This window comes from Oryx dammah, unplaced genomic scaffold (genome assembly GCF_014754425.2).
Source record: "Oryx dammah isolate SB20612 unplaced genomic scaffold, SCBI_Odam_1.1 HiC_scaffold_9, whole genome shotgun sequence".
Taxonomy (NCBI): Eukaryota; Metazoa; Chordata; class Mammalia; order Artiodactyla; family Bovidae; genus Oryx; species Oryx dammah.
The window spans coordinates 57,329,523-57,350,603 of record NW_024070193.1 but is presented as its reverse complement, the minus strand read 5'-3'; the positions used below and the strand labels follow the sequence as shown (position 1 = coordinate 57,350,603).

Genomic DNA, 21,081 nt, shown 5'->3' with positions numbered 1-21,081 from the left:
GATCTATGACCAAAGTCCAACCATATCAAAGTGCCAAGTACCCTCTGTCCTATGGTTTAATGAACAAGGAGAATCCTGACCAGGTGGACTAGTATAACAGTGAAATAGTGACTGCACATCACCTAATTTCTAAGCACTCTTGGATACTTCCTGGCATGTTATTTAATTTAATCTCCCCTCATAGGCCTTGAGGTAGTTTTTGTTTTTTAGCATTATTTAACAAAAGAAGACCCTGAAATACAAAAGTCTCATTTAGTTAGAAAATATTTAATAAATATTTTTATTTATTAAAAACAAAGGAAATAAAAATCTCCTTTATGCCAAACTCTTGCTGGATGTTAGAGAGGTCAGTGACTCACTGAAGGTGACCTTGCTGGTAGGTGCCAGGGTCTAGACGAATCCTTCCAGATTCAATGCCTATCCCCATCCACTGTATGTCGTCAAAGGCAAGAGGAAGAGGCACAGTTCAGTTCAATTTAGTTGCTGTCGTGTCTGACTCTTTGAGACCCCATGGACTGCAGCATGCCAGGCCCCCCGTCCATCACCAGCTCCTGGAGTTTACTCAAACTTATGTCCATCGAGTCAGTGATGCCATCCAACCATCTCATCCTCTGTCGCCCCCTTCTCCTCCTGCCTTCAATCTTTTCCAGCATCAGGTCTTTCCAAATGAGTCAGTTCTTCGCATCGGGTGGCCAAAGTATTGGAGTTTCAGCTTCAGCATCAGTCCTTCCAATGAATGCTCAGAATTGATGTCCTTTAAGATGGACTGGTTCGTTCTCCTTGCAGTCCAAGGGACTCTCAAGAGTCTTCTCCAACACCACAATTCAAAAGCATCAGTTCTTTGGTGCTCAGCTTTCTTTATGGTCCAAATCTCACAACTATACATAACTACTGGAAAAACCAAAGAGGCACAGGGCATCTGACAAGTGTTAAACAAAGTAGAGAGGAATTTATTATCACCAACACAACTCAACCTCATTTATGGAAGTTGTCTAATAGTATTTCTCTCTACTAATACCTATAAAACACTTTGTACTTTGTTACCTACGATTTTTCCAGTAGTCATATATGGATGTGACAGTTGGATCATAAAGAAGGTTGAGCACCGAAAAACAGATGCTTTTGCATTGTGATGCTGGAGAAGACTCTTGAAAGTCCCTTTGAAAGCAAGGAGATCAAACCAGTCAATCCTAAAGGAAATTAACACTGAATATTCATTGGAAGGACTGATGCTAAAGCTGAAGCTCCAATACTTTGGCTACTTGATGCACAGAACCAATTCATTGGGAAGGACTCTGATGCTGGGAAAGATTGAAGGCAAGATGAGAAGGGGACAACAGAGGATGAGATGGTTGGATAGCATCACTGACTCAATGGACATGAGTTTGAGCAAACTCTGGGAGATAGTGGAGGACAGAGGAGCCTGGTGTGCTACAGTTCATGAGGTTACAAAGAGTCTGACATGACTTTGAGGCTGAACAACAACCTTGTTACCTGAATTTCATTTCCACTTGTGACCACCCTTTCGCTTCATATTCAAATATGTGTGTAGTGTGAGCTGATCTTTAATAGCAAGATAGAAATAAAGTGTTACAATGTCTTTGTGGATGTAGATCACTGATTTAAACAACAGTATTTCTATATGCGCTTTTTTTTAACCATATAAATATGTAAAGCAGTCTTGGAAAAGCTATATGAATATTGTGTGTGAAAGTTGCCCAGTCATATTGGACTCTGCAATCCCGTGGGCTATATACAGTCTGTGGAATTCTCCGGGCCAGAATACTGGAGTGGGTAGCCATTCCCTTCTCCATGGGATCTTTCCAACCCAGGAATCGAATCCAGGTCTTCTGCATTGCAGGCAGATTCTTTACTGTCTGAGCCACCAGGGACCTTGAAGTTAAGATCACAAAAAGAAGACCACTTGATCTTTAGTATCATAATAATATGAACTTCCTGAATGTTTCATACAAACTTCCTTTGAGAGATTATTAAGATATAACTTTTTAATGAGAAATAAATTTAAATTATCCCTTTATACCTGTAAATTCTTCATCAGGTTTCTCCTTGTAATTCTGTTTCTCTGTGTATATTTTAAGGCTAAGAGTTTGGTATGTACAGGTTAAGGACTGTTATATTTTGATGGTAGATTGTTTCTTTTAGCATTAAGGAATAACCCTTTTTATCTTTGATTATGCTTTTTGCCTTAACATCTGCTTATTTTAACAGTAGTATTGCTACACCAGGTTCCTTTTGTTATTAATCATTAATATATTCTATCTGTCTCCTTTTTTTCAATTTTTCCAAGTCACTGCATTAAAAAATTTTTTTTACCTTCATTCTTGCCAGGAAGGCGTAACTTAATTTTAAACCATAAAACTCAGTGGTTTTTAATATATTAACAGTTGCACAAGCAATACTACTATCTGATTTTAGAACATTTTTTCATACTACCAAAAGAAAACCTGATATTCGTTAGGAATCACTATTCATTTCCACATCCCCCAGTCCTTGGCTTGGAAAAGGCAATGGCACCCCACTCCAGTACTCTTGCCTGGAAAATCCCATGGATGGAGGAGCCTGGTGGGCTGCAGTCCATGGGGTCGCTAAGAGTCGGACACGACTGAGCGACTTCACTTTCACTTTTCACTTTCACGAATTGGAGAAGGAAATGGCTACCTGCTCCAGTATTCTTGCCTGGAGAATCCCAGGGACGGGGGAACCTGGGGGGCTGCCGTCTATGGGGTCGCACAGAGTTGGACACGACTGAAGTGACTTAGCAGCAGTCCATGGCTATCACTAATGTACTTCTGTGTCTGTAGATTTGCCTTTTCTGGGCATTTCAAATAAGTGAAATCATTCAACATGTGGCCTTTTGCGTCTGACTTTTTAAACTTCTTACTTTGCATAATGATCTCAGGATGCATCCATGTTGTAGTGTGTGTCAGTACTTCATTATTTATAAAAGCTAGATCATATGTCATTCTATGGATAACCAGGCTTCCCCAGTGGCTCACTGGTGAAGAATCTGCCTACAGCTCAGGAGATGAAGGTTCAATCTCTGTCAGGAAGATCCCCCTGGAGGAGGACAGGGCAACCCACTCCAGTATTCTTGCCAGGAAGATCCCATGGCCAGAACAGCCTGGAAGGCAATGGTCCTTGGGGTCACAAAGAGTCAGACACGACTGAAGTGACTGAGTACACATATGGATATACCACATATTAGCTATCCATTAATGGACGTTTAAATTCTTTCTACTTTTGGGCTATCATGAATAATGCTGTTATTCACACCAGACACAATCTTTTACATGGTATATGATTCATTTATGTTGGGCATAATCCTAGGAGTGGAATTGCTGGATCATGGGGTAACTCCACACTTAGCATATTGAGGAATTATCACACTGTATTCCACAATGGCTCTCCCATTCCGCATTCCCACCAGCAGTTTACCAGGGTTCCCATTTTCCCACCACCTTCTTGTCCTTGCTGAGACATTAAGACCCCATCCCAAGCCCCTTTGGCCCTTTGATTCCCTGGAGGCCTTCCACATGTCAGTTCCTAACATACAGATTTACATTCCACATGTTTCTGGCATTTGAATATTTCTTTCTTTAAAGATCGTAAGTGTATTAACATTTAAAAGTTGTCTTACTTAGTGTTTTTTGTATGTTTGTGAAGTGAGGAAGGGAGAGTCTATATAAGGGTAGGCATTTGTATAGGATCAGTCAGTTGTTCCTGGAAGTTGAGCAGGTGAGTGCAATTACAGCAATTGTTGACTTGGAATTACAGGTGTATGTACAGCTGGGAGCCAGAGTTTCTCTTCTAGGCTAAATTACTCAGACTGTATGCTGCTGCTGCTAAGTTGCTTCAGTTGTGTCTGACTCTGTGTGACCTCATGGATTGCAGCCTACCAGGCTTCTCCGTCAATGGGATTTTCCAGGCAAAAGTACTGGAGTGGGATGCCATTGCATTCTCCGACTCAGACTGTATAGGATCCATTATTATGCTGAGCTCATCATATCCCACGTGAACTAACACTTCTTTTTGTTAATGGTTATTTTACAGGTGAAAATTTCCAAAAATAATACTGAAAAGAAAAATCCAAAATTTAGAAAAAGGAAAAGGTATGTTTTTTAAATGAAAAATTATGATAAAATTAAATTATATATGGTTTAATTTTTATATGACATTTCCCCTGATTCTTTTTTTTTAATTTATTTATTTTAATTGGAGGCTAATTACTTTATAATATTGTAGTGGTTTTTGCCATACATTGACATGAATCAGCCATGGGTGTACATGTGCTCCCCATCATGAATCCCCCTCCCACCTCCCTTCCTATCCCATCCCTCAGGGTCATCCTAGTGCACCAGTCCTCAGCACCCTGTCTCATGCATCAAACTTGGACTGGCGATCTATTTCACATATGATAATATACATGTTTCAATGCTATTCTCTCAAATCATCCCACCCTCGCCTTCTCTTTTGCTATCTCGCATATAGGGTCATTATTACCATCTTTCTAAATTCCATATATATGCGTTAATATACAGTATTGGTGTTTTTCTTTTTGACTGACTTCACTCTGTATAATAGGCTGCAGTTTCATCTACCTCATTAGAACTGATTCAAATGCATTCTTTTTAACGGCTGAGTAATATTCCATTGTGTATATGTACCACAGCCTTCTTATCTGTTTGTCTGCCGATGGACACCTAGGTTGCTTCCATGTCCTGGCTATTGTAAACAGTATTGTGATGAACATTGAGGTACACGTGTCCCTTTCAGTTCTGGTTTCCTCAGTGTGTATGCCCAGCAGTGCAATTGCTGGATCATGTGGCAGTTCTATTTCCACTTTTTTGAGGAATCTCCACACTGTTCTCCATAGTGGCTGTACTAGTTTGCATTCCCATCAACAGTGTAAGAGGGTTCCCTTTTCTCCACACCCTTTCCAGCATTTATTGCTTGTAGACTTTTGGATCACAGCCATTCTGACTGGTGTGAAATGGTACCTCATTGTGGTTTTGATTTGCATTTCTCTGATAATGAGTGATGTTGAGCATCTTTTCATGTGTTTGTTAGCCATCTGTATGTCTTCTTTGGAGAAATGTCTGTTTAGTTCTTTGGCCCATTTTTTGATTGGGTCATTTATTTTTCTGGAATTGAGCTGCAGGAGTTGCTGGTATATTTTTGAGGTTAATTCTTTGTCAGTTGCTTCATTTGCTATTATTTTCTCCCATTCTGAAGGCTGTCTTTTCACCTTGCTTATTGTTTCCTTTGTTGTGCAGAAGCTTTTAAGTTTAATTAGGTCCCACTTGTTTATTTTTGCATTTATTTCCAATATTCTGGGAGGTGGGTCACAGAGGATACTGCTGTGATGTATGTCGGAGAGTGTTTTGCCTATATTCTCCTCTAGGAGTTTTATGGTTTCTGGTCTTTCGTTTAGATCTTTAATCCATTTTGAGTTTATTTTCGTGTATGGTGTTAGAAAGTGTTCTAGATTCATTCTTTTACAAGTGGTTGACCAGTTTTCCCAGCACCACTTGTTAAAAAGATTGTCTTTTCTCCATTGTATATTCTTGCCTCCTTTGTCAAAGATAAGGTGTCCATAGGTGCGTGGATTTATCTCTGGGCTTTCTATTTTTTTCCATTGATCTATTTTTCTGTCTTTGTGCCAATACCATACTATCTTGCTGACTGTAGCTTTGTAGTATAGTCTGAAGTCAGGCAGGTTAATTCCTCCAGTTCCATTCTTCTTTCTCAAGATTATTTTGGCTATTCAAGTTCAGTTCAGTTGCTCAGTTGTGTCCGACTCTTTGCAACCCCATGGATCACAGCACACCAGGCCTCCCTGTCCATCACCATCTCCCAGAGTTCACTCAGACTCACGTCCATCGAGTCCGTGATGCCATCTAACCATCTCATCCTCTGTCGTCCCCTTCTCCTCCTGCCCCCAATCCCTCCCAGCATCAGAGTCTTTTCCAATGAGTCAACTCTTTGCATGAGGTGGCCAAGGTACTGGAGCTTCAGCTTTAGCATCATTCCTTCCAAAGAAATCCGAGGGCTGATCTCCTTCAGAATGGACTGGTTGGATCTCCTTGCAGTCCAAGGGACTCTCAAGAGTCTTCTCCAACACCACAGTTCAAAAGCGTCAATTCTTCGGTGCTCAGCCTTCTTCACAGTCCAACTCTCACATCCATACATGACCACAGGAAAAACCATAGCCTTGACTAGATGGACCTTAGTTGGCAAAGTAATGTCTCTGTTTTTGAATATACTATCTAGGTTGGTCATAACTTTTCTTCCAAGGAGTAAGCGTCTTTTAATTTCATGGCTGCAGTCACCATCTGCAGGGATTTTGGAGCCCCCCAAAATAAAGTCTGACACTTGTTTCCACTGTTTCCCCATCTATTTCCCATGAAGTGATGGGACCAGATGCCGTGATCTTCGTTTTCTGAATATTGAGCTTTAAGCCAACTTTTTCACTCTCCTCTTTCACTTTCATCGAGAGGCTTTTGAGTTCCTCTTCACTTTCTGCCATAAGGGTGGTGTCATCTGCATATCTGAGGTTATTGATATTTCTCCTGGCAATCTTGATTCCAGCTTGTATTTCTTCCAGTCCAGCATTTCTCATGATGTACTCTGCATAGAAGTTAAATAAGCAGGGTGACAATATACAGCCTTGACGTACTCCTTTTCCTATTTGGAACCAGTCTGTTGTTCCATGTCCAGTTCTAACTGTTGCTTCCTGACCTGTATACGGATTTCTCAAGAGGCAAGTCAGGTGGTCTGGTATTCCCATCTCTTGAAGAATTTTCCACAGTTTCTTGTGATTCACACAGTGAAAGGCTTTGGCATAGTCAATAAAGCAGAAATAGATGTTTTCCTGGAACTCTCTTGCTTTTTCCATGATCCAGTGGATGTTGGCAATTTGATCTCTGGTTCCTCTGCCTTTTCTAAACCCAGCTTGAACATCAGGGAGTTCACGGTTCACGTATTCCTTAAGCCTGGCTTGGAGAATTTTGAGCATTACTTTGCCAGCGTGTGAGATGAGTGCAATTGTGTGGTAGTTTGAGCATTCTTTTGCATTGCCTTTCTTTGGAATTGGAATGAAAAGTGACCTTTTCCAGTCCTGTGGCCACTGCTGAGTTTTCCAAATTTGCTGGCATATTGAGTGCAGCACTTTCACAGCATCATCTTTCAGGATTTGAAAGAGCTCAACTGGAATTCCATCACCTCCAGTAGCTTTGTTCATAGTGATGCTTTCTAAGGCCCACTTGACTTCACATTCCAAGATGTCTGGCTCTAGATTAGTGATCACATCATCATGATTATCTGAGTTGTGAAGATCTTTTTTGTACAGTTCTTCCGTGTTTTTTATATTTCCACAAATTGTGAAATTATTTGTTCTAGTTCTCTGAAAAATACCGTTGGTAGCTTGGTAGGGATTGCATTGAATCTATAGATTGCTTTGAATAGTATACTCATTTTCACTATATTGATTCTTCCAATCCATAAATATGATATATTTCTCCATCTATTTGTGTCCTCTTTTATTTCTTTCATCAGTGTTTTATAGTTTTATATATATAGGTCTTTTATTTCTCTAGGTAGATTTATCCCTAAGTATTTTATTCTTTTCATTGCAGTGGTGAATGGAATTGTTTCCTTAATTTCTCTTTCGGTTTTCTCATTGTTAGTGTATAGGAATGCAAGAGATTTCTGTGTGTTGATTTTATATCCTGCAACTTTACTATATTCAGTGATTAGCTCTAGTAATTTTCTGGTGGAGTCTTTAGGGTTTTCTGTGTAGAGGATCATGTCATCTGCAAAAGGTGGGAGTTTTACTTCTTCTTTACCAATCTGGATTCCTTTAATTTCTTTTTCTTTTCTGATTGCTGTGGCTAAAACTTCCAAAACTATGTTGAATAGTAGTGGTGAGAACGGGCACCCTTGTCTTGTTCCTGACTTTAGGGGAAATGCTTTCAATTTTTCACCATTGATGATAATGTTTGCTGTGGGTTTATCATATATGGCTTTTATTGTGTTGAGGTATGTTCCATCTATGCCTGCTTTCTGGAGGGTTTTTATCATAAATGGATGTTGAATTTTGTCAAAGGCTTTGTCTGTATCTATTGAGATAATCATACGGTTTTTATCTTTCAATTTGTTAATGTGGTGCATCACACTGATTGATTTGCAAATGTTGAAGAATCCTTGCATCCCTGGGATAAAGCCCACTTGGTCATGATGTGTGATCTTTTTAATATGTTGTTGGATTCTGTTTGCTAGAATTTTGTTAAGGATTTTTGCATCTATGTTCATCAGTGATATTGGCCTGTAGTTTTCTTTTTTTGTGATATCTTTGTCTGGTTTTGGTATTAGAATGATGGTGGCCTCATAGAATGAGTTCAGAAGTTTACCTTCCTCTTCCCCTGGTTCTTGATTCTGTTTCTCTAGAGAACTATGTTCTAAATTTTTAAAAAGAATTAATAATATAAGTAGTAGTCTTAGAAGTATGGAGAAAGTTTTATGTTTGTATAGATATATTGAACTGTTAAGTTTCAAAGATTAATATCATGTGAGCCACCAGAGGAGAAACAGGTTTTAAATTTAAACATAGGTAGTACAAACCAGAAACAAGCTTTTATAATAAGTCATGGATAACAAGTTTCAGTGTTTGTCATTGAACCAATTGTATAGGTTTTTTTATTTTTTTATTGAATGGTAAGCAGTGCTATGTGAAAAGGAGTCCTGCTTAAAGACTGGCTTGATATGATAGTCCTTCTTTTCTTTTTTGTCCTTTTTCTGAAGATGAATAATTGCATTTTATAAAGGACTTTCACTTCCTAATCTCAGTTACCCTTCACAGTAACCCTATCAAATAAATACGAAGTGTATCATAATTATCTCCATTTAAAAGATAAAGAATTTGTGGCTTAAAGAAGTTACGTGACTTTCTTAGGATCTTCTGGTTAGAGAAGATGTGCCTGGAGAAATGTTTTCTGACTCTAAATCAGTAGCACAGTATACCGAGAAAAGCATGGATTTTGCAGTTGGACAGAATTCAGTTCTGTCACATTCAACCATTTTCTTATGTTGTCAAATTTCTCAATTTCTCAGTGCCTCAGTTTCTTCATAAAATGAGAGTAACAATAACTTAGTAGGTTTTTGGAGGGAGGATTATATGAAGTAGGCTATGTAAAGTGCTGAGTAGCTTGTTAGTGCTTCTCACCGAGTGAGAGCTCAAATCAATATTATTCCCCTTTGATTTTTGACTGCCCTCCTTACTGTGTAAAATAACCCCCAAAAAAGATACTTCAAGGTAAGAAATATATATTCATAATTTACTGTTGCCAGTATTCATGAATGATCATTTAATATACATGCTTGTTCTTAAAAAGTAAATCTGTCAAATTCTTTTTCCAGGAAAGCTGTTTTAAAATCTTCTTTTGAAAATGTTTGTTCAGATGATGCGTTATCAAAGGAAAACATGGGTATGTGAAGGCCTGTCTTGCTTTTAGTTCTTTTACCTATATTTAATTCCACCAAACGTAATTTTAGTCCTTTGAAGAAAACTAAAGGTACATGTATATGTATATGAGAAACATTAGTGGCATTCTGGTATTAATTTACATACTAGGGCTTTTCCATTGTCTTTTTTTTTTTTAATTTTTATTTTTACTCTATTTTACTTTACAATACTGTATTGGTTTTGCCATACATTGACATGAATCCACCACGGGTGTACATGGTAGGAACTCATGTACATCCATTGTCTTTAAATTTCTATCCTCTCAAATTAAATTTTGTCTGACTTTGTCATATGTTTGATTTTTTTTTTTAATATCGCACTAGCAGTTATAGGAGGAAATACCGACATCAGTACATTTCAGTCTAGAATACTCTGTTCCACATTTAGTCAGGGCTGCCAAAGGAGGAGAAGGAGGAAGAGCAGAGCCTGGGGCTCCCAGCTGAACTTGCTGCCGCGGGTGCTAGAGCACTGCAGGGAGAAGGTGGCCTGCAGGGGGAAAGGCTCTTCTTTCAGAAGCACTTCACTCTTTCTACATTTTTCTTGGTCTTGAAAAGAGGCACGTGCTTGTTTTCAAGGTGGAACTTTGGCAGTCACACAAAGAGGTTTCGTAGCTGATTAAACCCAGAGAAGCTGGCAGTCCTCACTTGCTCTCCTGTATCCACCCCCACATCCTATGGGCCCAAATGTGCCATTTGTACATAGTCTCATAGAAAGGAAGGAAGGACAGAGTGGTTCTTGTATATCTTCCTTTTCCGTCCTAAACCACTACAGAATTCTGTTGTTCTCTTCTTAGTCTGCTCCTGCTTTCCTGCTAATTAAAGTCCCTCCTTTTTTGGCAAGGGAGTGCAGCTTTGTTCCTTTGCCTCACATGATCAGCTCACATATTCCTGTAGAAACAAAAGTCATTTTACCCCTCGAGTGAGTTCCCACTAGGTGACCCTGACACCACAGCTGGATCCTCCTCCCCTCCAACTGGCACAGGATCCTTCAGGAGAGATCCTAGGGCACCAGGGATCCGTGGACCAGAAGTGACTGCCTGGTCAGTAGTCTCCCTGCTGCCTGGCTCGGGAAGCCTCAGGAGTCCACTGTCCCAGGGGCTTCACTGGTCTGTGTCTCACTCCTCCAAAGCCGCTGTGGCCGAAGAGCAGAACCATTTCCTCTTCTGTGTTCTCTGTCCACGTCCTGAAAGAGTGGTGCTTCTCCAGTAGCTTGCATCCTCTTCAGATTCTTTATTCACTACTCATATTTCTGTGGCTTCCTTGATCCAGGTCTCTGATGTCTCTCATTTCTTCTTAGCTTAAGTTAGGATCAGTCCTAGATCAAACAACAGAGAAAAATGATAGCATCTGACTGTTGAGTCTCGGCTCCACTTTGAGGCCCTCTTTCTTTACACTCTGTGTGCTCATGTCTCCCCTGTGTCCTCTGCCCCAGCTGTGATGTGCCCGCTTGGCTTCATGCTCCGCGGTTGCTTCTTTCTCCCTTAGTTCGAGATCCCAGGGAGAGTCAAGTACGTGCAACTACCCTACCTTTTCAGACATCAGTTTCTTCATCTGTAATAAAGAAAATGCAAGAGAAGCTGTCTTATCCAAGAGAGAGAGGACTGTTTCTGGAAAACAACAGAAAAAGTTGAGGAATCATTAAATAAATGATTAAACTGTATGTTCATGGGTGTGTAAAGATTTAATCTAATTCTCGGGTGGGAGATAACTTATGAGTTTGGGGTTAACATTTACACACTACTGTATATGAAATAGATAAACAAGGACCTACTGTATAGCACAGGGAACTGTACTCAGTATTTTGTGATATTTTCTAATAACTTATAATGGAAAAGAATCTGAGAAAGAATATATATGTGTATGTGTGTATAACTGAATCACTTTGCTGTACACCTGAAACTAACACAACATTGTAAATTTACTACAATTTTGAAAAATGGTTATAAAAAAGGATTTGATCTAAGAAATAACTATTTGTGGAGTATGTCTGTATTTTCTGGGAAATTGCTACCAGGAATATCTTGTATTATGTTTGATTGTCTCTGTAACCCATTTTTTTTTTCAGTGTTTAGGGACCAAAAAAGTCCATCTATGATGGTGAAATAATAATAGAATAATAATGATGATAATGATAAACTACACCTGTAACAGTTACTCTGTCTTCACTTTTCTAAACATTTCATCTGTATTAGTTTAATCCTCACAAGATCTGTATAAGATGAATAAAGTATATTTTATTATAATTCCTATGGTATCAGTGGAAAAACAGAGGCACTTAATAGGTTATATGCCTTTTCTAAGGTCACATAGCTTCTTAAAATTAATCAGTGTTTGCAGCTATTTCCTTGGTTGCTTTAGCAGAAGCTTAAAGCTAAATTTATGGTTTTTCAGTGTGGCTCAGTGGTAAAGAATCCGCCTGCCAATGCAGGAGATGAGTTGGATCCCTGGGTCAGGAAGATTCCCTGGAGTAGGAAATGGCAACTTACTCCTGTATTCTTGCCTGGAATTTCCCATGGACAGAGGAGGATGATGGGCTGCAGTCCATGGGGTCACAAAGAGTCAGACATGACTGACCACACATGCAGTCACAGTCACGTACAGCACTGCTAGTTGGTCTAAGCATCTTTTTAAAATGCAATCATTGCCCTCCATATCCCCCTTAATGAACAGATTTTTTACTTCTCTTATTTTTAGTCTTTGAGCTTTTGTCACTTGTTTTATTGTATCAGTGTTGTCTGTTGGTAAATACCTCATTTCTCTTTGTGGAGTAGGCAGTCTATAAAAGTTTTAATAAAAGATTAACATATCATCAGTATCAGCTGAGTCACTCAGTTGTGTTTGACTCTTTGCAACCCCATGGACTGCAGCACACCAGGCTTCCTTATCTATCACCAACTCCTGAAGCTTGCTTAAACTCACGTCCATTGAGTTGGTGATACCATCCAACCATCTCATCCTCTGTCGTCCCCTTCTCCTCCTATATTGACATATAAGCCTGGATTAGTTAACAGTCTACTAACATTCATGAGTAATGCAAGGGTGTTCATCATCCACCTGGACAGGTGAGCATGGCAGAGAATGGCTGATACAGAAAAGATCTGGGTGATGTCTAGATGAGCCAGGCAGGAGGTAAAGGCCTTAGGCCTGGGTTGGGGCAGAAGGCTGATGGAGGAGAAGGCTGCTATCTTGCTGTTGAAGGCAGACTTGGCCTGCCTGGTCTGGGTTGGAAGTTATCTTTATCCTCTGGGCCCTCCTGCCCCCCGTGTCTGTTTGTTCTTCATTCACTTGAGCCTCTAGTTCCTCATCTCCACATTTACATCCTAAGCTGATAGAAGAGGCTTTGTGGTTACTTGAAAACAAATCAAAACCAAGTGCTTTTTCCTCCTCTTCACCTTCCTCCTTTAGAAGAATGGCTTCAAAATTTCAACATTGAAATGACCCTGAAAATTTAAGATGCTGTTTTTCAGTGCCAAGTTTGAAGTAACTGAACCAGTGGCCTCTTTATATAAAAGAGGAAATAGCTTCTTTAAACATTTAATAGAGAAGTAGAGAATAAAGAAAACTTCGTAAATATATTATACATTGAAGGATTTTTCTAAAATAGTGACTGATTTATTGAGATTAACAGTAAGTTATTTCTTACCAGGAATGAAAAACCAGCACTAATTTATTTTATAAAAATTCATTTTAAAAAGCCAGATTCATACTTCAGTGGGAGAGATACCTTTTTTTCTTTTTCTTTATTTTTTTCTCCCACTTTCTCTGAGTGATAGAGCAGCTGTAATGGTACCACTTTACTCTCGACAACAAATTGAAGCAAGTCAGAAAAACTACCGGATAATCAGGACTGATAGAAGATGACTGGCCATGCAGGCAGCACAGACCTGCATTCTGTCTGTATCTTTGGAGATCATTGACCAATTTTGATAACCTCGTTTGCAGATTACAAACTGCAATTTCTGAGAATTATTTTTGGACTCTCTGTGTTTACAGTATAGGAATACCTTTTAGAAAAGCAACCCTCGTGTTCTGAAAGCAGAATTTGACACCAGTCAAGTTGGTGTTATGAACCCTACTTGATTTACGAAGCCATCCATTACTTTGTCTGCCCTTTGATCGAAAGGCAGTATACATGTTTATCCAGGTCACTTGAAAACAGAGAGCCTGCAGTGGCACTCGGCAGTGACAGTCATTGTCATAAATTGACTGTGTTTTAGTCTAGCCTTAAAAATATAAGGGCTTCCCTGGTGGCTCAGCTGGTAAAGAATCCGCCTGCAGTGCGGGAGACCTGGGTTTGATCCCTGGGTTGGGAAGATCCCCTGGAGGAGGGCACAGCAACCCACTCCAGTATTCTTGCCTGGAGAATTTCATGGACAGAGGAGCCTGGCAGGCCACAGTCCATGGAGTCGCAAAGAGCTGGACATGACCAAGTGACTTCAACACACAACTTGGAAATAGAAAGATGTTTGTGTGCCATTTTCCTTCACAACAGAGCTCAAAATTCGTCTTCTCAACAGTGCATTAAATGTCATTATCAATTTCCATAGACTCAGAATGTAAAATAAGAAAACACAATGTCCATGAGTGGGACTGGGGAATTGATGTGAAGATAGTCACTCTCTTGTTAAGTGACAAGTTACTAAGTAAGAAATCTGTCACAAAGAGAGCTGACTCTCAACAAAACTGCTGCCATGAAAATGGACTTTCCTGTGGAAAATTCCAATTCAGAAGCCATGGTGTTGCATTTGTGTTTTTTAATCATCTTCAGGTGATTCTTACGCCCCAGATTTGGAATACGGCTGTTCTAGAATGTGACAGCTTATACTCCGTGTTCTTAGGCGTTAGCAGTCACCACAGAACACATGTCTACGTGCTGACAATTCACGTGTCAGTCTTGGTGTTTCGTTCGTGTTGTTTCTGAACACAGGAACTGATTTTGAGGTGTAGAATGGCTTATCGGCAAACCACTTTCAAACAGTTTTGAGAGTTTTCCTCAGAGGAGACCTGAGACTGGCTGGGTGGAGATGATGACCAGGAAGGCTTGCTGGTCTGTGGCTCTTCTCTCAGATCCTTGACCCTTAGCAGGCACAAAATAAACATTTGTCAGTTGAATAAAAGAAAATGATAATAAAAATGGATTTTTTTGAACTGGAACGTTTTATGTTAATAATCTCTATTTATTAACCTTATAACATGCCTAATTTATTCGGATACCTGTCTGTGTAAACTCACACACACACAAATGGATGGATGTGTATATCATATTACACAAACTAAAATTAATGTTATTGCTGGGAACACCTTGTTTCCATATTCACTGATAATATTTTAGCCCTGAAGGGTGTGTCCTACTTGGGTTTCCATGAACTTTCAGCTGCTGTGCATCTGTGATGTGGTTTCTGATGGCCTGCCAATGTGTAGTGGAAGATGGGGTGTATGTCAGATTTGTATAACCAGAATGTAAGATGATGGAGCATGTGTCTTTCTCTCTGAGTCATGCTGCCCGTGGAAGACTTTTCAGGGCCCCACCTGTCTGCTGTGCAGGAGCAGGTCACTAGCCTCCTCCCTTGATCTTTACTTCAGAAAGATTCAATATCAATTGAAAATGTTTGTTTTATTTAAATAGGGAACTCAGTTGATATTGTTAATCAGCAGTCGGGTCTATAGAGTTATAATAGGTATTTATATCTTTGTTGGGAATATTATCTTATATCAGCAAGTTCAACAAATTACCAGATATTCTGCTTACTTACATATTTCTGTTCCAGTAGTAGAAAAATTGCACAGCCTTTATAAGTATGTGGATTTAAAAAAAAAATTAGATTAGGTGGTTAAGATGCATTGATATTTTGATTAAGAATAGACTAGGGCTTCCCTGGCAGCTTAGATGGTAAAGAGTCTGCCTGCAATGCAGGAGAACTGAATTCGATCTCCTGGAGAAGGGAATGGCTACCCACTCCAGTATTCATGCCTGGAGAATTCCTTGGACAGAGGAACCTCGTGAGCTACAGTCCCTGGGATCGCAAAGAGTCGGACTCGACTGAGCAACTAACACTTTCACTTTGCATATTCAGCCTGGATTTAGCCTTGACACTTAATTACTTGGCTTCCCCTTTTAAACAGTAGTTTTAATAGTTTATTGCAGGGCTTAACAAATTGTGGGTCACGATTATCAGTTGGTGCTTGTTCTTGTAAATAAAGTTTTATTGGGACACAGCCACTCCCATTTGGTTGAAGGTGGCGCTGTGGTAAAGAACCCACCTCCCAGTCTAGGAGGCACAGGAGACACAGGTCCAGTCCCTGGGTTGGGAGTTTACCTGAAGGAGGAAATGGCAGTCCGCTCCAGTAGCTGTCCCTGGAAAGTCCCGTGGGGAGAAGAGCATGGTGGGCTACAGGCTGTGGGGCTGCAAAGAGGTGGAAATGATGGAGCATGCACTCACGTATGGTTTGCTTTCTAATAGCAGAGTTGAGTAGTTGTGATGGAGACCATCTGGCCCACAAAGCCTGAAATATTTACTCTCTTGTCCTTCATAGAAAAAAAGTTGCTGACCCCTGGTCTATAAGTAACAACTTAATTTGGTGCCCTTGGCTTCTTATTTTAAAAATACAGATGTACACCCATGGCTGATTCATGTGAATATATGGCAAAAACCACTACAATATTGTAAAGTAATTAGCCTCCACTTAAGTTATGTTTTTAAAAAATAAATAAAAATACAAAAATAATTTAGTGTCAGGGATACTTTCACTTACATTTGTCAAGGAATAATTATAAAAGATTCAACTGAAAATCCACAGTAATTTTGTATCAAGCAGAGGCTATAACTGAAAGTTATACAAAATACTTTTTATCTTGTTCAGTTCAGTTCAGTCACTCAGTCGTGACCCCATGAACTGCAGCAGGCCAGGCTTCCCAGTCCATCACCAACTCCTGGAGCTTGCTCAAACTCATGTCCATCAAGTTGGTAATGCCATCCAACCATCTCATCCTCTGTCGTCCCCTTCTCCTCCTACCTCATAACATTTAGAAAATGTCCTCTTTGAGGGTGGTTAAGATTATGAATTAGATAGAATTAATTAAGGTGTAGTGTTTTTGGTTTTTTTGTTTTTTGTTTTTTTTTTACTATATTAACAACATTTCTTTAGTTGTCTCTGAGACAGAATTTTTACTGAAAGAGCTGGAGCAAATGCTCGAGCAAGCCCTGGAGCACAAGGAGTCTGAAGAGGAGTGCGGGGAGGAAGTGAAGACAGGAGAAAAGGTAGGGTCCATAATGACCGTCAGGCCTAAAGAGCAACCTCAGATCCTTAAATGGCAGAAATTGCTCCCAGATACTCATTTCCATTATATGGGAAGTTCCTTTCACTTCTGAAATGTGAGCCCTTGGTTATCATGAGGTGAACAAGAAACTAGTAGCCTGTGGAGAAATCAGAATGCATCTATCAGTCTTTGAAATATACTTGAGCCAAGGAGCTGTTTTATTTTGGGTCTTTGGGGCTGGAATAAAGAGGGATAGTGAGACTCACTGACGCCAGGGAGGTGCTGATCTTCGCATTCAGGAGAAGCACCAGAGCGAGAGGCCCCCTGGAAAGCTGCCCTGCCTGGTCATGCACAGGGCTGACCTCCATGGGGAATTTTTCACCAGGTTCTATTTCACCATTCTTAACCAGATTGTCTTTTTTTTTTTTTCCTTTTGGCCAGCCAAGTTGGGCTGAGAAAGGCCATGTGTGTTTACTGTATTCAATACTTGTCAATGACAGCAGAAATTCTAAGTTGGTTGACACATTGCTCAGCACCACAGCAAGCCCAGGTCATTAACACAGAGCAGCAGGGGAGCAGGTGTGAAAGAAGTCAGCCGGGAGGCAGACGCTGACACACGGTGGTCCAGCTGTTCCCTGTGTAGTTAGGAGGGAAATGGCAGTGAGGAGCCCTGGATCCTTCCAGTTTCATTCCTTTTCTCGTTTCTTGTTTGGCTATCCACTGTGCCCGGAGTCAGGAAGCAGGGGATGGGAGACGGGCTCAGCATACTGTCCTTGGGTCCCCTTCCTGGTCCAGGCAGTGAGGACGCAGGACTGGCTAAAGTTGCCTGTCACTTGCCTCAGAGGATTGTTAAATGAGACAAACCAGAAAAAGTGCTTTGCAGAGTGATGGACTCCTGAGACTGGCTATTATTACAGATGAGAATTGGCAGTGGCAGCCTCTGGAGGAAATAGGAGCTAAGAATTCCTCACCTGGTCTCTGTTACCACATCCTCACTTTCAGAACTACCCATCCCCAAGTCTTCTGTTCTGAGGTGCAGAAGAGGTGGCTTTGTAAATGGACAAGGTTGTTCATCCACTTTGGCTGATTTCATTCAGAACTTCAGCAAGAACAAAGATGATTCTTAAACACTTCCTTGATTAAGTTACAAATCATGAAAAATACACAAAATTTGCAGTTGAGATCAAACTGTAAAGGAAAATAAAATTTAAGAAAATAAAATTATTGGTAAAAACACTGAGTTGAAAAACATAATTGTTTTCTTGGTCAGCGATCTCAACTTGTTCTTGAATTACCATGGATTGCGAATACTATTTCTCTGATTAGAGTCCCTTAAAAAAAAAAAAAATCTTGTTCTCTCTGTAGATCTTACCCCTCATAGAACAAGAGCTATACATTGGTGACGTTTATTGTATACATGTAGTTAATATATAAATTATTCTTTTCTGGCAAATGTGTATTTTGTTTGAGCACCATATGGTTTTGTGCAGTGGTTTTTTTTTCAGTCTTAGCGGTTTGTCTATTCAAAAATACAGGCAGGTTGATTTTTATAGAAATGTCCTGGAGCTTTTACAGCCACAAAATTGGCTTCTATTTTGCCATTATAACTAGTAACTTGATAGAACAGAAAATTACTTCTGATTTTTCTGTCTTAAGGTAAAATACATAGTTTTAATACATCACCAGGCAGGAGCTTGCTCTTTGTTTTAGATTCTTGTAATGTTTTATGCTTTCAAAAGGCATTTAGGAATTATAAAAATTAACTGTTTTAACTTGCTGGCAGGCAGGTGAGTGCTGCCTGCTGACTGGTTCCTAAGCCTCTCTCCACACAGAGCTTTAGAAGCCTGGAATTCATGCCAGGTTGGGGTACTTACTGCCTTGTTCACTTTTAAATGAGGAGAATAGCAATGAGACCAGCTGTCAGAGCTGGAGCAATTTCCAGCTTAAAGGTAAAGAAATGATCACCTAAGGGATTTCTTTCCTCCTTCCTTCCTTTTTTTTTTCTTTAGTACGAAAAATAAATATGACTTCCAAAGGTAAGATGTATTTTGTTTTTAGAAAGTGGTTAAGTGTTTTGTTAAAGAAAGTGGTCTTTTATAAGCTAACACACCAGAAGAGGATATACCTGATAATTTTGAAGTTCTGAGCATGTTTATTCTCTGGGCAGATGTTGTTTGAGCTGTTTTCAAAGTTGTGAATGTGATGTTTTCATCATGCATTTCATGTGTGAGGTTTCAAGTTGATTACTCTCAAGCACTTATACCAATGAATTGAGAATAGCAACATGAACAAAAGCATACACACATGGATAATCAAAATCCATTTTTGTTTGTCATTCAAGTACTCAGAGATTGTTTTCCTCAGTAGACTCACCTTTCTAATTATGTTCTTAGCTAACATTAACACTGGTTGACATGCCCTGACTTTGAAAAAAATGGAAGGGAATTAATTTCAGACTGTTATAAAGTCCACCTAAATAATTCACAAACTAGATAATCCATATACAAATAAGACAGAGTTTACTGAATACCTCTTTGTATTAAAAGGTACATATTTGATACATGAAAATAGAAAGTACTTGTATAAACTGCATGAATTTTGTTTTGTTTTGTTTTTTACATTGTATGGGAAGTTACCTCAGCCTTTAATGAACCTTGAAGTTGTAAATCTCGTATGTGCGTGTGTATGTTTTCCCTGTTTTCACCTGTGTCCTTTCCCAATAAACCAGTGCATCCACTTACTATCCATAAGGAATGCAGGTGCTTATGAGAAGATGGTCACCGGAAGTGTGACTAAACAGTTTTCACTTGTATTCTCTGTAATGGTCAATTTTAAAATAAAAAGTATAGAAAACTTGCAGAATTTTAATTTTAATGATCACATTTTTCCAATTCAAAAAGTTAAAGCTAAAAATGTATGATGTTGAGGGGTAGAGATAGGACTAAATATTCAGTTACTTTTACATGACACTTACTGTACGTTATATTTTATGTGGGGATCATTATTTGACCACCAGCATAACAGAACACCTTGTTAAGGAGTTACTGACGGTTTTATGTATTGTGCAGATAATTAAGCCTGGTCTTCAAGTAAATTCTGTGGTTATTTTTACAGTTACCTAAATGTGGCCCTGAAGTTCCTGCAGGCAGCTCTCTTGAAAACCACTGTGAAGAGGAATGTCTTATAATTGATGGGCAAAGGTTAAAAGCTGGAGAATGTATTGAAACTATAACTAAGAAGTTTAAAGAAATAGATGCTTTGATGTCTGAATTTTAGGGCATTATAGATATTTCCAAAAGTTAATTATAAAAAACATTTACATCTTCACATTCTCCCAAAGTTAAAACTTAAAAATGTTTTGTGAAACATTTTACCAAAGTTGTTACTTATAATAACTTTCTACTTTGTATTTTGAGAATATCCATTGTTTTGAGAGATAATCAGGTGGTATTTAAGTTAATGTTGTAATTTTAGAATCTTAGAACCCTGATATTTATATTTGTAGATTTTTTTCTTGTTTGCCTTAATTTTAAAATAGTTTATGAAACTTACTTCACAAATACATGTTTTTAATGATTTAATTTAGATCCTTTGTTCAAGTGTGGCTAACTGTTAAAATGACTGCTAATGCTATTATAATTCTTACAAATAATTCAGATCCTATATTCTTAGAGAATGTATATTTGTAGTAGAAATAAGCTACTGCAAAATAAAAGGAAATAATAAAAAATAATTGTGTAATAGAGTTGGAGCTTTTCTTAAAAAACAAAAATGTTAATTGCCTTTATTATTTTGGAAACAGTCATTTCAACCACAGTTCCCAAACTGACTGTTTAGTAGAGTCTGTGAAGGGTCTTTGGAAGATCAGAATCCTGGACCCTTCCCTGCTGAATCAGAATCTCTGGAGGCAAGGATGGGAAATGTAATTTAAAATATAGAGATAAGTTAAACATCTTCACTGTAGAAAAGTCTAAACCATATAGAAGAGTAAAAGGCACATCCTGCAATACCACTCCCCTAACACCCCGCTGGGAACCCTGTTCCTTAGGGGTCCCTGTGAACGCTCTGATTGGTGTCCTCTATTGGGTCCTTTGCTCATCAGATGGTGTGTGTGCACAGTCACCTCCAACTCTACACGCTAGCTTTGGCTCCTTCTCCCTGGGGGCAGGGGTGGGAGAAAGGGCATTCCATGCACTTGAAAACCTGGAAACAGAGACCAAAGCTTGAGGAGAGAGGAAGAGGGAGCATCCAGGACTTGCTGGTGATTGAAGTGGCTGGAGTGG

At 39.3% G+C, this 21,081-nt stretch overlaps 1 protein-coding gene across 1 annotated transcript in view; it reads left to right on the top strand.

Moving 5' to 3' along the window:
• ZCWPW2 (zinc finger CW-type and PWWP domain containing 2) overlaps window positions 1-20,539 on the top strand; it is a 95,996-nt gene extending 75,457 nt beyond the window's left edge. Inside the window, exons 6-9 of the mRNA XM_040246342.1 lie at window positions 4,072-4,130; window positions 9,436-9,503; window positions 16,687-16,799; window positions 19,913-20,539. Coding sequence (XP_040102276.1) covers window positions 4,072-4,130; window positions 9,436-9,503; window positions 16,687-16,799; window positions 19,913-20,074 — 402 coding nt within the window. The 3' untranslated portion in view covers window positions 20,075-20,539. The remainder of the gene's footprint in view (window positions 1-4,071; window positions 4,131-9,435; window positions 9,504-16,686; window positions 16,800-19,912) is intronic.
• The last annotated feature ends 542 nt before the right edge of the window (window positions 20,540-21,081 follow it).